Here is a 16080-nt window from a genome sequence, read left to right on the forward strand (position 1 = left end):
ATGATTCCAATACGAGCTGTCATACTTAGAAACATTTATCAATTCTAAGTCCTTTGTAGAACGAAAAGGGAAAACAGAATCCCAGGAAGGAAAATTTATTCTAACTCTGTAGAGTTTCTGCTGGCTTTTAGGCCAGGTTCTCTAGGAATTGCTATGTACTGCTTTGAAGCATTATGCAGCAAATCTTAACTATTAAAAGTTTTAGAATAAATGAATGCACCTCTAGAATTTAAAGAGAAAAACAGAAAGATTTTTGAAGTAACATAAAATAACCTCTGTGGTGTAGGACTAAGTCGAATAATTTGATGTTTGTGAAAACTTGGTATTGTAAGTGAATTTTTAAACTTCAACCTTAATAAAATTCATAATAAAATTAGTCAATTCATTCAACAGCACAAAGTTAAAAATCTATGAGATTGTATTTTATTTGAATGAGATGGAAGATGATGGGAGATACTCTATATAGACATGAGTAGCTGTCTGGGCGTGATTTTGTTCTCCCTCACGTTGGAAAAATGCGAAGAAAATTGTAGTTAATATCAGACAGTAATTCTGGATAGCTGACTGTTTCTCTTATATGAGTGTCATCATAACACTTGAGTTCAACTCTGCACTCTTAATTTCTAGTGAGAAAAGTGATTGCAGTGTTTATTTCAATGTGTAATAAATAGATACACACAGTGAAAATGGCAGCACAAATAAAAAGGCTTCCACACATGGCTTACCTTTAACATCATACTAAAAGGTAGGAAAAAAAAAATTGTTTTCTCACTTTAAAATAGCATGAGAAGAAGCTGGATAGCATACCAGTCACTAACACTTCTAATGTGCGTTTATGGTGTCGGACACTATTCTGCAGTGCCCTCTAGAGTAGATATTCTCAACAACACAAACTTGCGTTTTCGCTGTTGATGTCTGTAGTCTAAACCTTCACACCTGAGTATCTAGGTTTGATATTTTTCATAAACATTTTCTGTTAAAAAAGGTTTTCTAAATACATAAACGTCAAGAGCAGATATGATCTAAAATCCAAATGCAAAATGTGGAATTGCCAGTACTTTTTAGTTCTCTAAACAAACTACTGACATATGGTAATCGCATCCTAATATGAAACTCATATCCCCAGGTTTGGTTGTTCCGTTTTACAAATGAAACGTTAGACTGAGCTAACTTTTAACATGGTTTTTAATCTGATACTTCAATTAATAATTTAGTGCTCTCATGAATGTTTAACACATTTTCTCATTTTACCATCATACGCCAGTGTAGATAAAGGCGCAACATCTTTGGATTTAAGAACAAGTTTGTGTAAACAACTTGTTTATAAACAAGTTCTAGCTTATAATCTTGACATTTAGTTTGAAAGTCCATATTTAATTATTATGAATGATGAAATGAGAAAGTGCTAGAAAGAAGAAAAGTAAAATGTTAGGGAATGGCCTAGGGCATTTTCAAGTAATTAAAGTGATTATTTTTATGTGTGAAGCAAATAATTTGGAAATAGCAGTAGTGTAAGAATATGTTTTGCACTTTTACTATTTTTACATTTAAAGAGCTAAAGTCAAATGTACTAATTTTGAAAAAAATTGTGGCACAGTTATGCCCTTGTCTGCAACAACAGGCACTTACCTAGATCAGTTACCTTACTCTCTTATGCCAGAGGTCAAAACAGGGCACAGCATGCAGTCGTACATATTTTTGTCCATTAAAAGAACACTCTAGGCATCCATAGACTGTCTCCCTTTTAGAACTTCCCATTCCACAGAGGATACAGGGACCTTTGGGGATGTTGTTATTAAGTAAATTAATTCGGATATGACCCCCTTCTCTGAGATAGCTTGTAGAGAGATCAGTCATGCTCGCAGCTTTTTCATAGTAATCTGTGAAAAGATCCTCCAGGTAAGCATCAGAGTTAGCAATGGAATCCACTACTCTTTTATCTGAAAAAGAATGCACAAAACATAGCCATTGTTTGTCTTTACATTATCAATTATTTAAAAACAATCTACTGATGGAAATAACTGATTTATGAAACCACTATAAGCTTTACACATTGAAGATTACTGCCCATCAAAAGCCTTGTGAGGTGAAGACTTTCCTGTAACTTCACAAAAGATGCTCCTGTACCAGAATTTTTGTGTGTAATACCTGTACAATACTATCATTATTCAAAAAAAAAAAAAAAAAAAGCACCTAAAAAGATGGGCATGAGGCAAGCTCTTGAAAAATTGATGCTAAATTACAGCTGAGCGCTAATTTTGTTTTCCAAAAATTATAAATTATGCTTATTTATTTTGAGTGTTTACAGAAAACAGCCAGTACTTAAAAGGTTTAGACACTTTGGAAGGTTCCATGTTGACCTCAACAGATTTCTGAGCATCTAAGAACCATAGGAAGAAATCACTTCTCGCATTACTTAATTTTCCCCTCTCTCTGCAGTGATGGACTAGTTTAGATTAGACAACAAACTTGTAGGCAGCTACAACAAGTGAGATGTGTCATATTTTAAGGATTTATCTTCACTCTCCAGTTTGCAGCTTTCCACGATACGTAGACCAAGAAGTATTCAAAAATAGGCTCTTGTTCTACATTCATGTGAATAAATCCCCAAATTTGAGTGGCACAGTGTCAGAGGCAACCTGCAGAAAGTAGTTACATACAGTAATAAAGACTTAGTTTTACCAGAACATTGTGTTTATATCCGTTGGCGTGAGAAAAGAAAACTGTGACGGTATCTTGCCCGTCTCCCTGCCATGGGAAGTACACCCCCAAAGAGTACATTCTAATACTTAAATTAACATAATTTAATATATAAACTTCACCATAAAGACTTTGCCATGAAATATAATTTATATATTATACTTGGAATTGCATAATACTGCCTGTAAACTGCAAACATATGAAGCAGGTTTCATTTTAATTGAAGTTAATTGTATAAAAATTCTAAATCAGTTTATCATTTTTAAAAAGCTTTTGAGTTTTAATGAAGAACAAAACCATACATTTATTATTTGTGAGAAAAGTCAGAATATCTCAATATAACTTTCAAGAACTTTACAATCATGTCAATAGACAAGAAATTAAAAGAGGTACATTTTTTTATGAAATTTGCTCTTGATTAAATATTGAATCTCTCACACAAGTTAAACAAAAAACCAGACTTCATGCATTAATCAAGACATCTGGTTATAAATATCAAATGTCATACTTCGATGAAACAGATTACTCCTCAACATCCTTAATTTGTTCAGTGAAGATGATCCAGATTTCTCTTTTTCAAATCCGCCTTTTGAAATTGGAGTCACACAGAGTTCTGTAACAAAATAAGTTTTTAGAAGAAAATCTAGAAAGTTTTTAGATGAAATATAAAAACAATAACTGCACAACACACGTGTTTTGTGTTAACACATGTGTTAACATATGTTTTTCTACTTTAGAATAAGTTTATAAAGGTTACAGTGATTAAATACAGCTTTGCCAATGTTTATAATGAATAGGACCAGTTTCTAATACAAGTCTGCACAAGTAATAGCTCACTGAGTTAAATGCAATGGAGAGATTCAGTGAAATAGAATATCAATTAATTAATTTCAGAGCTTTGGTGGTTTATACCAATATATTAGGTAAGACTTTTTTCTATTTTTTTCAATTTCTGGTCATGTTAAGGGGCTAAGGCAGTCAGCATCGTATAAATGGAAGTTTCAGTTCTGAAGGAGAAACATGTCCATAATCTTATTTGAAACTAAAAATGAAAAACTGTAAGCAAGACTTACTGTGAATTCTGTAGTGATCTCATTCAACACCGAATTAACTACAAAAACTTTTTTTATATAAAAATAAGTAAGTATCACCCAAGTTTCTATCCGTAACTTAAAAAAATTGCAGTTAAATATGTGGATGGCTAATTACAAAGAACTTAAAAAGTGTTTTAAAATTTCTCAGTTTACAATTCTCTTTAATTATATAAATACAAACACTAGCTTCATTGATTATTTCACTGACAATGACCTTAGCAGACCTAGTGCATCTACCTACCATTGCACAAAGGTAAAGTAAAATTAAAACACTTCCAAAATTTAAATTAATGTTGAGCTTTTGTAAATAAATGTAAAGAAATATTGTACTACATTAATCTCTTTCTTTTAAACTGGTAATTATGCCTATTTGGGAATATATTTAAAGTTTTTATAGGAGTGTAAAGGTATCTCATAATTTAGCATAACTTCTTTAAAATGCAGAGTTTCTGTCACCAAATTCAGATACTGTGTATGCCAGAGTACACGCACGCAGCTCTTTGCAGCTTCTAGAACAAATAGTGAAGCATGCATCCAAAGAGATAAAGACTACTTCCCAAATTAGGTCTTACTGGTTTTGCTATTAAAAAATAGTGTTAATTATAGCATCAAGCAATTCCTGTAACAGTTGAGTGACTCTCAGATGTTTCTGTATTTAAGTATATGTGAATCTAGCTGTTAAAACTTTAACATTTTTTAACATTATTTAAGTAAATCAAAAGACAGTTTTACATTTGATATTATTAAGAATTAGATCAAACCCTAAAACTGAATTTCTGCTTTATTACAAACGCTATTGATAACACTGATAATGTTATAGGCTACAATTTAAATAGTTCTAGGCTACGATAAGAAATATTGAGAACTAATGTGAGTATATAAGGTCTACCCTTTCCACAAAAGAATGACTTATAGGAGCTGTGTAATTTTTTGTATTTGTTCTGAGTAATTGGGGTTATTTCTCTGTAAATATCTTCAGATAACCAAATGTGGTAATGATCTATCAGACTGAAGTTAAAGCCTTAACAGAAAAAACATTGGCTTTGTTTACAAGTTCTACACACTTTCTTATTTGCTTGGGGTTTTCACTTTTCCAGTCTATGTGAAAATGATCAGGAGGTCTTATAAGCCAGTTCATTAAAGGCCAGAAAGTAAGGAAGTTGTTTTTGTTCCATTCAACTGTGGGATTTAAAATAAAAAAAAAAATTAAAGGTTTTACTTAACTTTTAAAACTCTTTCCATGACAGACTATTTTCTAATACCTGCATTGTTTATCTTTTCAAGAAATGTGTCCGTTAACGAAGTCAAACTGCTGATGTTCATAAAATTAAGTATTTTATGGGTTTGGGGCTTATGTATACCAAGAGCAAGAAAACTGTTATAAAAATTCAGGCTTCTATAAATAATAGCAGTAATGACAGTAGCGCACATCACTTACCAAAATTACCATCCAAATGAATAAAAAGTTCAAATACACTAAATGCAATAGTTGTATGTGCAGGAAAAACAATGGCTTTGTCCCGTCCTTTACAATTTTGATCTTCAATAAAGTGAAACTGCAATTTAGAAAAGTATTAAAAGGAAAAAAGTTTCAAATTGAAATGAAAAAAATAAATAGAAAAATAGCTTAGCTATATATATAGGGAATTGTAATGCCAGCAGGTGAAACTGAACATCAAATTTCACAGCCAAAGAATTTTATATTAACAACTGTGCATGTTAACAAAGTGTGCTATAGAGAGGGTAGCCTAACTGGCATCACGGTCATTGAGAATTGTGTGACTGATTCATACATACTAGTAGTGGGTAAACCTCAGAAGATTTGCAAGTTGTAATGTTCAAACACACTGATAATCTTGTGTATATGCATGAGAATCTCTGTCAATGCCATGCCTTTACCTTTCCAGTGACCTGATTCCCAATAAACCTTAACTCTCTGATCACCTGAAACCAATCTCCGTATTTTATCCCCCATCTCTAATCACTCAGTCACGACCTGTACATAGAAGGGCAGGTACCCTGTCCAAAGCCAACTAACGTCTAGAGCTCTCGAGAGCGTATATGACAGGGAGCAAGACCCTGACCGTTGTAGTAATAACAACCCGAAGTTGTAATGAGTTATAGAAGATGAACGTAATAATGAAAGATTAACTTTATGTTTGTTGGAGGTTCAAAGTAAGAAGTAATTTCCATGTTTTTGCTGAAACTTCACCAAAGCAATGGCTCATCGTCGAGCCATCCTTTCATAAATTTCCCACCCCTCGTTCACAAAAGCAATACTAATAAAAAAGAAGTTCTAATTAAATTTACATCAGTGCAATAATATTGATTTACTTTAGAGTCTTTCAGATATTACATGAGTAAAAATGCAATTAAATCCAACCACAAACATCTATAAAGATAAGTTTTTTTTTTTTTTTTAGGTTACAGAACTTTGACAAACATATTTACCCTCATCATCTCTCCTCGCATTCCAGTATGGACAGTTAATGAGCACTGCCTTGTAGTTCTAATACTTTCCATGACCACGCACAAAATTTCCATCCTACTTTTTCTTGATTGATGGACTAGACAATGGTCAAAGTTTATTTTTCTAAAATCAAGAGGCAGGAAGGAAATTCAGAGATTAGTAGCTATTTATAAAGCAGCTAATGTAATTAGTAACTTTAAATCAGTAAATCACCGTAAATTCGGTCTCGTATCTGTGAAACAGCTGACTGAGGAGGTCTCAGGAACTTCAATGTTGATTTTTAATAACTGGGAAAGAAGTGCCGAAAGAATTCAAAGAAAGCTAATAGTGTACCAATGTTAAAAAGGATAAGTGTACATCCTAGAAAACTGTAAGTCTATCCTCCTGACACTGTTCTTTAGAACAGTTAAGGAACTAAGAAACTGTCAACACAGACACAAATTAATATAGATTTTTTTAAGAAGTTATATAACTAATGTCAGCCAATAAGGGTTTATGGAAACCAGATCTTTTCTAATACAGTTATGAGTCCAGTTAATAAAAGTGATAACTTTAATGCTATACTTCAGAGTTCTATAAAGCATTGGGCCATAGAATATTTTGATTAGAAAACTAAAATGGTAAATATAGAAGTTGGCATATACTAAATGGAAAAGTAACTATAAACATGGAATATTCATCCAACAAGTGTGTTTCCAGAGGATCTCTACAGGCATTGGTTCTTAGTCTTGTAATAGTGATTATTTTTATTAAGAAACAAGGACACCCTCCCCAATTATTAATGATAATGTTTGGAGGTTACAAACAAAGGAAAAGGTAGATATAGAACAAGACAGGGTTACAGATACAAAATGACCTGCACTGCTCAGTAAATAAGTAGAGGCAAACAATATATATTTGAATATACCAAATGTCAAACCATGCACAGTGAATAATTTACTGGGATGCAACACTGGGATTCACAGAGGCAACACTGTGGCCAGGCAGTAATCCTTGAACATACAAACAGGAGAATATCACCTGAGAATGGACGCATTATATACCTATGGGTTTGGCATTTGTGCCAACACTGCAGGGACATTGAGTTCAGTTTCAGCGTCCACAGTTCAAAAAGGGTGTTTCAAAAATTGAACTGCACTTAGAGAAGAACCGTAGACCATTATGAAAAAAACTCAAGCGGATAAATCTGTTTTGCTTTTTGAAGGAAAGGTTGAGTATTAACCTCAAAAAATCCTGAAGTACCTACATTGGCAATAATTTTGGCAACATATGGTTCTCCACTTCATCAGATGAAGGCAGAGAAATGATCATATTTCCGAAAGCTGAAGGTGAATCTTGTCATTTGAAGTAAATTTCAAATTTTCCGTGGTACAGAGTAAAATACATAAGGGTTTTGATGAACTTTTCCTCTCTAGATATCATGTAATACCTTTCTTCCTAAAGGATGCACTGTAATTCAAAGACTTAATCCAGAAGAAGTCTGTAGCCTGGGTTATGCAGAAGGTCATGTGTCTAATCACAGTGATCTACCCTGAGACTCTTAGACCTATGAGAAATTTTGAAAACTATTGTGACTGTTATCGATTGCCTAAAAATAGTCAAAACCTAACTATTTCTGTATTAATGAGATTTTTTTCAGAGGTTCAACCTAACTGCACAAAACGTAATTACGGAACCAGAAAACAATATATATAATGTAACCTTGTATTAAGTTCTTTAAGTAGCGTTGGTACTTCAACCTCATGTTTGGTCACTATGCCAAATGAAGCTTTAAAGGCAACAGAATCTGATCCAGCAACATCAAAACCAACATCATTCATTATCTGATTTCCTCTTCTACCACTGAGCGAAACATCTGATTTGTCTTCATAGTTGAGCAACTGGTAGGATGAGACACCTGAGTGAAAGAAGATAATCACTGTACTGAAGAGTCTGCATGCAGTATTTTTACATAGTATTCTGCATTTGTAACAGGACATTATGATTATCTTAAATTTTTAATAGAATAAATTTAAAGAAGAAAGTAAATTATACTGTTCTTACCATACTTAACCTTGAAACTTTGTTCTTTTGATGTGAAATTCACACCAACATGGCACACTTAGTTCTCAGTGTTGCTACTGATGACTAATTGGAAAAGAGGATGTTAGGGGTCCAAGGGGTTCCTGTGCCTCTCATTAGCAGAGCTGTGCCCACACTCTCGCGTGTGACATGTCCTAGACATGTGATTGTGATTAGGGCTACTTCTATATTTGTGTGTGTATGGGTGAAAGTATTTTAGGAGAACTAACAGTAAGTATGCTATTGTTTCTTTGCCTACGTAGATAAGCAGTGATCTGTGTTTAATGGCAGAGATTGAAACACAAAGAAAATAACTTCTTGGAGACCACACAAGAGGATCAAATCTAGGAACAAACTGAAAGCCGGCATAGCTCCTATAGATGTCATGGCGCATTACTAATTACTTGAGTATGGCTTTGGTACTACACAGGTAATTCTCCTTCCTTTCTATTTTTTTGTACAAATCAATTTTTTTTCAAGTTATGTATAAATATTTCCCATGTAAAATAAAGTTAGTAATTTCTGAATTTTGTATAGATATGTAGTACAAATGAACCTAAATTTGTTCTTCATTTCTGCAATAAATGAATGAAATACAGGCCTACCAGTAATTTTAATGTTGCCTTCTACCTGACGTGTTTCAATTAGAAAGACTTACCACACTTGAAGGGTTCATACCTAATGATTCCAGAGACTATGTCAGTTTTATTCTAAAGGAAAACTATAGACTATTTCTGACTTACTTCAAAGTTTGCATGCATATATTGTACAATAAAAGGGTAGCCCCAAAGCATTTTTATAATGCTTTCCCTGTACCTTTCAACACATTTCTGTTATGCTACCAGAAAAAAAAACGGAAACTATTGGTTACCTAGTTAAAATGAATAGAGCAGAAAAAATATAGGGATTAGGCATCTAAATACATTTGAGAATCGGGGTTTAATGCCGTCCTTTTTAATTCTTTGAAGGTTTTTTGATAAAGTGACATCATAAAATCACCTAGTATAAACCCTATTTATTTTTAACAATAAAAAGTTTCATATAGTTTTCATAATGCTAAAAGGATGGGAAAGGTTTGTATTTATTACCAAAAAATGGAAATTCAATTACAAAGTTATTTGCTTACGTTAAAGGACAATACATTCTGCTCATAACGTCTAACCTTTACAGAAAAGACTACTAAGTATTTTTCAGACTTTTTAATGAGATTTTGCAGTCTTTTATACTCACACTTTTTAAAGTACACATACTGCCCTGTCTTAGTAGAGTTTTTAATTAATGTAAGTTTTTTTAAATGGGCTATTTTTTATTTTGGAAAATAAAGCAATGAAAATTTTTCAGAAAATATATAGCATGTAGGTATTAATTACATGGACTTTTCAAATAAAAATAAGGGGAAATACAGGCAGTATAGTCCAATTTTGTACCTCCTAATTCTGATAGAATCTCCTCAAAACCTTCTGGTATTACATAGCAAAGGCAATTTAAACACAATTAAATTCTTTAAACATATGAGAAAGATTACAAACATGGAAAAAACTTTTGAATATCCTATTACTTCAGTCAGATAGCTGCTGTCAAATGTTTGTACCTGTGCAGAGGCCAATTCAGTAAGTCAACACAACGGAATAATGGCATGAAATAACTGCAGAACTGAGACCATGTATTCAAAAGTGCATATATAGAGCAAGATGAACATTAAAACATCCAAATTTTAAGTAACAATTAATCAAGATACATTAATACATTTATCAGGAATCTGTTGTGATTTTTGAAAAAAAATCTAAGGCTCAACTGAAGTTGTTATGTATTAGTACAGAAAATACAAAAGTTTGTCAGTATAATCGATTTTTTTCCAAAAAGTCATATTTTGTATTTTAATCGATATTTGACTTGTACATTTTTCCTAAATATTTATTACACGACTAACAGAGATGCACTTTCTTACAAATGTGCTAAAGAACCATCATGCTACCTGTACAAGGTTCAGCTATAACTACTGTTCTGCATTTACTGAAAAACAGACATTTTTCCGCATTAAAGAAAGACAGAAAACTTACCCGCAGAGATTTCCTTCTCCCCTTGAAGAATGTCTTTTAATGTGAACGGCGTTGAAGCAAATTTAGACTTTTTTGAAAGAAAACATTTTCTTTTCTTAATTACAAGACTCAGCGGTTGGTATTTATCAGCTTCACTGAGACTAGGCACAGGAACTAATCTTCCTCCGTCACCAACCTGTTTAACGAAGTTTTTGGTTGCAGCAGCAAACATATTACGGCATCAGTAATGATAACAATGAAGCTCTGTATCAACTGTAACTTCCAAACCTAAAACCCATGTTCAGTCTGTTTGCAATGTTCTTTCAAACAAATAAATATAATAAAAAAAGCTGTCAAACTTTTTTTTTTTTTACTTGGAAAGAACCAACAGCATCTTAACTACTCAGCTTCTAAAATGTATTGCTCAAGACCGCTCTCTAAGACCTTCAGCTAAGCTCTTTAATTCTGCGTAATGAATAATGAATTACCAGTGTAAACTGATAGGGAAAAGGTTGCCCTTTCACTCTTTGAAAACAAAAATTATAATTTTAGAAACAAAAGATTGCAAATTCTGCCGGCTTTAGTTTCCTGCGAGCAGGTTACTGGTATGTTTGCTGTTTATTGACTCCTTGCTGCAGTAGAATTGCAGTGCGTTTCGCCACCAGTGAACAAAGCAGTCCAGGAGAGCTCCTAAATTACGCATCTGTGCCAGCCGGTAGGTCTGCTGAGATGGTATTTCCTTTCAATAGCAGTTGCATAACGTACCTGTCAAACAGCTCAGACTGCGTGTAAATGGTGTGTGGGTTTTTGGAAACACCTGGGCCAAAGCAGAAGACTGGCGATGGCTGGGGGCAGGGTGGAAAACAGGAATGGGCGTTCATTAGATATTAGTGTCTCCTCAGGTATAACCCCAATACCCTCGCCCTATGGATTCAGCTGTCTGTGATCCAGGGCCTAGTTTTGACACAGAGAAGTTGCACGTAACTGGCTCAGACTTCTGAGGAATTTGCTAAGTTGTGAAAAAGAGCTGTGAGAAAGTATACAGGGCAGAATCACACAAAACAAGAGAAGTAAAACTGCAGACAAAGGTGAGATCGTTGAAACGGGATTAGGGAGCAGCTCCAGGAGTCAAGAGGGAAAAACACCAGTGTAAAAAGGTATAAACACTCTGAAGAGGAGAAGGGGAGTCAGTAGACAGCTCCCTGGAGAACCTGTGACAGAGGCAGCCCGAGCTGACCCTGTCTCATGTAAATGATAACTGTCTGGCCAGCAGAGATACTTACTTGTCTTTCAAGAGTGTTTAGCCTTGTAACACATCTTCCAGGTATTACTTTTGCAGTCACAGAAGGTATAACATCAGCAACAGGCTTGTAATGTTGCACTTCAATATGAATATTATCACTGGTTGCTGGTTGAAGGGTTTTGTTTGGTAGGGTTTTTTTGCACTGAGGAGTTCATTTAAAAACATTTTAAGAACTGCTTTAATGATGTGATCATTTATTTAATGATTTAACATGTTTCAACTTGGTTCTTTTCCGTGCTTCCATAACAATGTTTAAATATTTAGATTTTTCAGACGGCTCAATAAAAAGGCAAAGAGATGAATATGGTGCCTAGGCTATTTAAGATATTCTTTTGCAAGAGGAAAGGAAAGGCTGCCAGAGCTTCCTGCTTACTCTAGAGGGTGCTGAAAATCTAAGCTGGCTACAGGCTTTGAACGGAAATCGTATGAAACACTGCAACTCAATCTGACTGTAAATCATATTACACTGCACTAAGAAAAATTATACATATTTACTTAAAGCACATTACCAGAACTTAAAAGTTATAGTGGGAAGGAAAAGCTAAGAAAATTCCTAAATTAAAGTTGCCCATACTGTCTCAATTTAGATTTGTCATGTATATATCTTATGATAACTAAATATGAGGATACTGTCATTTCTAATGGATATTAAGCTCGGTGGGCACTGCTTATTCAATATTTATTTGTATTTGTCTTGTTTAGTGTGTCATCACAAATCATACTCGGTTCAATCCGAACACCTGTTCTGACAATTAAGTTTCATTCGGTATGTCTGTGGTGCTGAAGTTACTCCATCACCCTACAATGCTGCAGAATACACTTGTCAGAGTAGAGTCTGCATCATCCTCATACTCCAGATCAGGGAACTGGAGTGCAACTAAATTAATGTCAGCATGTTCCAAAAACATTCACTAATTTTGTATCTCCAAGTTAAGATACCTAGGACACTTTTTTCAGTACTCGGCATTTTATAATACTTACATTTGGCATACAGGTGTAGTTATGAATGTTCAGCATTTCTGCAGCCCTAGCTCTATCTCATTTTGGGCAACCAGTGAATGGTAAACATGTTGCGTATACATTATGCCTGAGTCAGCACTTGAATAAAATCTTGCATTGCCAACTTGTAGAGATGAAAATCCTTCCTCATACACAGGTTCAAGGCTACCTTTGGGGAGTGCCAGCCCCAGACCCTACAGTATCCCTTAGCAAAGGGTCATGTAACTAAAGTGGCTAGGCATCCCATCTGCTCTTGCAACACAGCATCCTTCGTAGAACAGCAAAAGGGCTTACTAGACAGACTGAGCTTAGGAGCTAGGTCACGTTGAACCTTTACCCTGACCCAGGATCCAAAAAAATGGGGGGGGGGGGAGGGGGGGCGTGAGGGACAAAACAAACAAAACCCACACATAGAAGTATCCCCTAGTGCCCACCTATGATATCCTTTTCCTTAAGTGGTCTGCTCTGAATATTATAAGAACTCATTATTAGTGTCAGAGAAAATCATTCCTCCAGTTTCCTTGGTTGTGAGAACACACTTTCTCTTCATGTTACCCCCTCTCCCTGTAGTTACATACCCTCCAACCTTTGCGGGAAAAAAAAAAAAAAAGTGAGAGAAGGAGGAAAATCTTACTGGCAACAGCCTCATTCACCAATTGATCTGCCGAGCAGGTTCGTGGTGCGTATAGCCAGAAGATGCGATTCTGTGCAAGAAAAAAAGATGAAGTGATGTAAAAACATAATACACAGAGTATTCTCTATTTTTAATACATTTTATGCCTTGATAACTCTAACTTAACTCTGTTCTCTGCTCCTAACACTCTCTTCTGTTTCTGTTCGAGCTGTCCATCGCTTGTACAGAGTGGAGCTGTCTTTAAGTTTGTCTTTTAAGGACATCACAAGCCTAAATGTAGGGAACAGTTTCAAGGTAGCTTATTCAGCTCTTTGTTTTACAGGCTCCGTGAAAATCCTTCACCTGGATTAATAGATTTAAAAAAATCCACTATTCTTAAATAGGATAGCATGATATATGACTGTTTTACCTATGATGTGATGAAGACCATACAGGTATTCTTAGCTGATTTTTGGAGCGCGGTGTTACCAAGACCCTTTGGGCATTATGTGAAGCAGTCTTTGCCTTTTAGTGTACCCCTGTATAATTTTGCTGTTTAGTTATTACTGAAATAAAAACTATGACTGTAATAATAAAGAATGAATGAGTTTTTATAACCAAAGACTAACTGTTGAAAGGGAAGCTTACAGATGGAACAGGACTAAATCCTTCATAGAGTTGGGTCTAACCTTTGTATCTCTAAGAACCGGCAGTTCACAAGGGATGGAGATTACCTGAATATTTACTTGAACATGAGTCAGGGTCTGCTTATAAGATAAGAGTTTACAGTGACTTACAGAATAGAAATGTTTCTCGAAACTGGTATTTATTTTATCAAAACAGAACATGACGAATTCAAAACTTTTCCACAAGGCTAGTTTCCATTACTAGTTCCTAATGCATTGTCAGTGTTGCCTCTCTTCCTCATTTCATTTGAAAAGAATATCTATTAGTGCACTTATTTATCAGATCCTCAGCATACATTAGGCACACTTGAAACACAAAACAAAATTCTTTCTATTGAATTCTATACATTCAGATACTGAAATGCAATTTCAATTTTCTACTGCAGGTTAATATCATGTTTATAAAAAGAGTCCATTACCTTCAGCGGACAATTATCTAGTCAGGTTTTACAGCAAAATTGTAGGGGCACAGGGTTACAGAAAAAACTTAAAAGCCTTATTAAGGCTAGGTACCCTATATAATAATGCTTTTTTTAATGTCACTTGGACATCTGCAAGCAAATGCGTCCTCAGATGACATCAACATTCTAAACATTCTAAGCAGGTAACATCACCTATATAAGGTAATGCATATAATGCACTTAATAAACTTGCCTACTTTGGGAAACTATTTTCCAACATAAAAATAGGATAGAGACTGTAAACGGACATAAACAGAAGATTCTGTTCAAATATATGAACGTAATCTGCGTGGACAATATGCTGTACAAATATAAACTATCAATCAGGATCTCAGAAAAGAATATTGCTGACTAAAACTCATGCCTTACCTAAGTTGAGCTTTCTGCTAAGGTTTTGCACTAGCATTTGCTTTCTTGCAAGTTTTATTAAAAAAGCACAGCGTTATCTTCGAAATAGTATTTTTCTGTGATCTAATGACCACTACTGTCTTAGCTGGAGAGAAACCTCAAAGTGATTTTTGGATTGCGTGTTTTGCAGGAGGGAGGGGGACGACCAACTGAGTTTACTGAAGCTCAAATACTGATGTTTAGCTGAAATTAGGAAAATGGAGTTTAGAAGGGGAAACAAGTTGAAAATACTTAGTACAGAGGATGAATAACAAGATACTTTTCTTCATATGCAGGATGAGTTCTCATTCTTCAGAATAAGTCTTGGCCATGAAGTAGTAAGGGAGCAGGCAAGTAACTAGCTGAGAATTGTGATGCTCAAATACTTTTTTCCCCTCCTTACATTATATTGTGGAGTTACATATATATATATATACACATTATATATACACACATTACATATATATATGGAGTTTATTAATTAATGGTAAAATCTAGAGCGCAGTCTGAGTTTCTGCATAACTATAAAAAGCATTTCATCTTCAAAAGTTATTATGTAATTCCATAACAATTTGTTTGTTTTATTATTAGGTAATTACACTAGACCATCCCTGCAGGAATGCTGGATACCTGTAACTCTGAGACTTCTAGAATTGCATTTATAGGCTGACTTCAGCTGCACCAAGTCAAAGGCTTGCCCAAGAAACTGAAAATGTGGAATTAGCTCACCAATTTAAATCGAGAACATTAATCTGCTGATGGTTCCAGTGTCTCTGTAATCTGCAAGAACTGAGTGGATTTTAGCCTGTTCCTTGCACTGATACGATTAACCAGTGAGTTGGGGGGGAAGAGGTCTAAGTTTTAACTGAATGGATAAACTGAGCTGACTTGGAAGGGCTAAACCCACCTAATCAGTACCAAGTTGTGATGGTTAAATTGTTTGGTATATCCTCTTACCATACAAAAAAAATTCTTTTGGTTGCTAGACCTCCTGATTTAAGTGCCTTTGAGTTATATTTACTTACTAAGTTTTGCAAAAGAACAGGTGTAAGAATTTAACATCAAAAAAAAAAAAACTAGCAAAATAAAATGCTGCTGAAAAATTACTTGCCAAATTCCATAATTTCCCAGCAGATGGCATATCCTTAGAAAGGATATGAGCAACACAGATCTTGTCACGTTTCAGCAGGTAAAACAAAAATAACATAAATTATGGGACATATAAAAATAACATAAATTATATATATAACATATATATGTTATATAT

General features: G+C 34.4%; 1 protein-coding gene across 1 annotated transcript; it reads right to left on the reverse strand.

Moving 5' to 3' along the window:
- Positions 1–14: 14 nt before the first annotated feature.
- PJVK (pejvakin) lies at positions 15–10767 on the reverse strand. The gene is made up of 6 exons (XM_009676301.2): positions 10386–10767; positions 7966–8161; positions 6246–6387; positions 5233–5350; positions 3209–3313; positions 15–1940 (listed from the first exon to the last, which is right to left on the reverse strand). Exons 1-6 carry the CDS (start codon positions 10594–10596, stop codon positions 1639–1641), a joined length of 1074 nt encoding a protein of 357 aa, XP_009674596.2. The 5' UTR covers positions 10597–10767; the 3' UTR covers positions 15–1638.
- Between the last annotated feature and the right edge of the window lie 5313 nt (positions 10768–16080).

This window comes from Struthio camelus, chromosome 6 (assembly GCF_040807025.1).
Source record: "Struthio camelus isolate bStrCam1 chromosome 6, bStrCam1.hap1, whole genome shotgun sequence".
Lineage (NCBI taxonomy): Eukaryota > Metazoa > Chordata > Aves > Struthioniformes > Struthionidae > Struthio > Struthio camelus.

What these genes read in the sequence shown, in the direction of transcription:
- PJVK (XM_009676301.2), bottom strand. Translation starts at nt 10,596, where the DNA reads ATGTTTGCTGCTGCAACCAAAAACTTCGTTAAACAGGTTGGTGACGGA. An exon ending in GGAGAAGGAAATCTCTGCGG is followed by an intron (nt 8,162 to 10,385) that starts GTAAGTTTTCTG and finishes TCTTTCACTCAG; the next exon opens with GTGTCTCATCCTACCAGTTG. An exon ending in TCATTTGGATGGTAATTTTG is followed by an intron (nt 3,314 to 5,232) that starts GTAAGTGATGTG and finishes ATTTTGTTACAG; the next exon opens with AACTCTGTGTGACTCCAATT.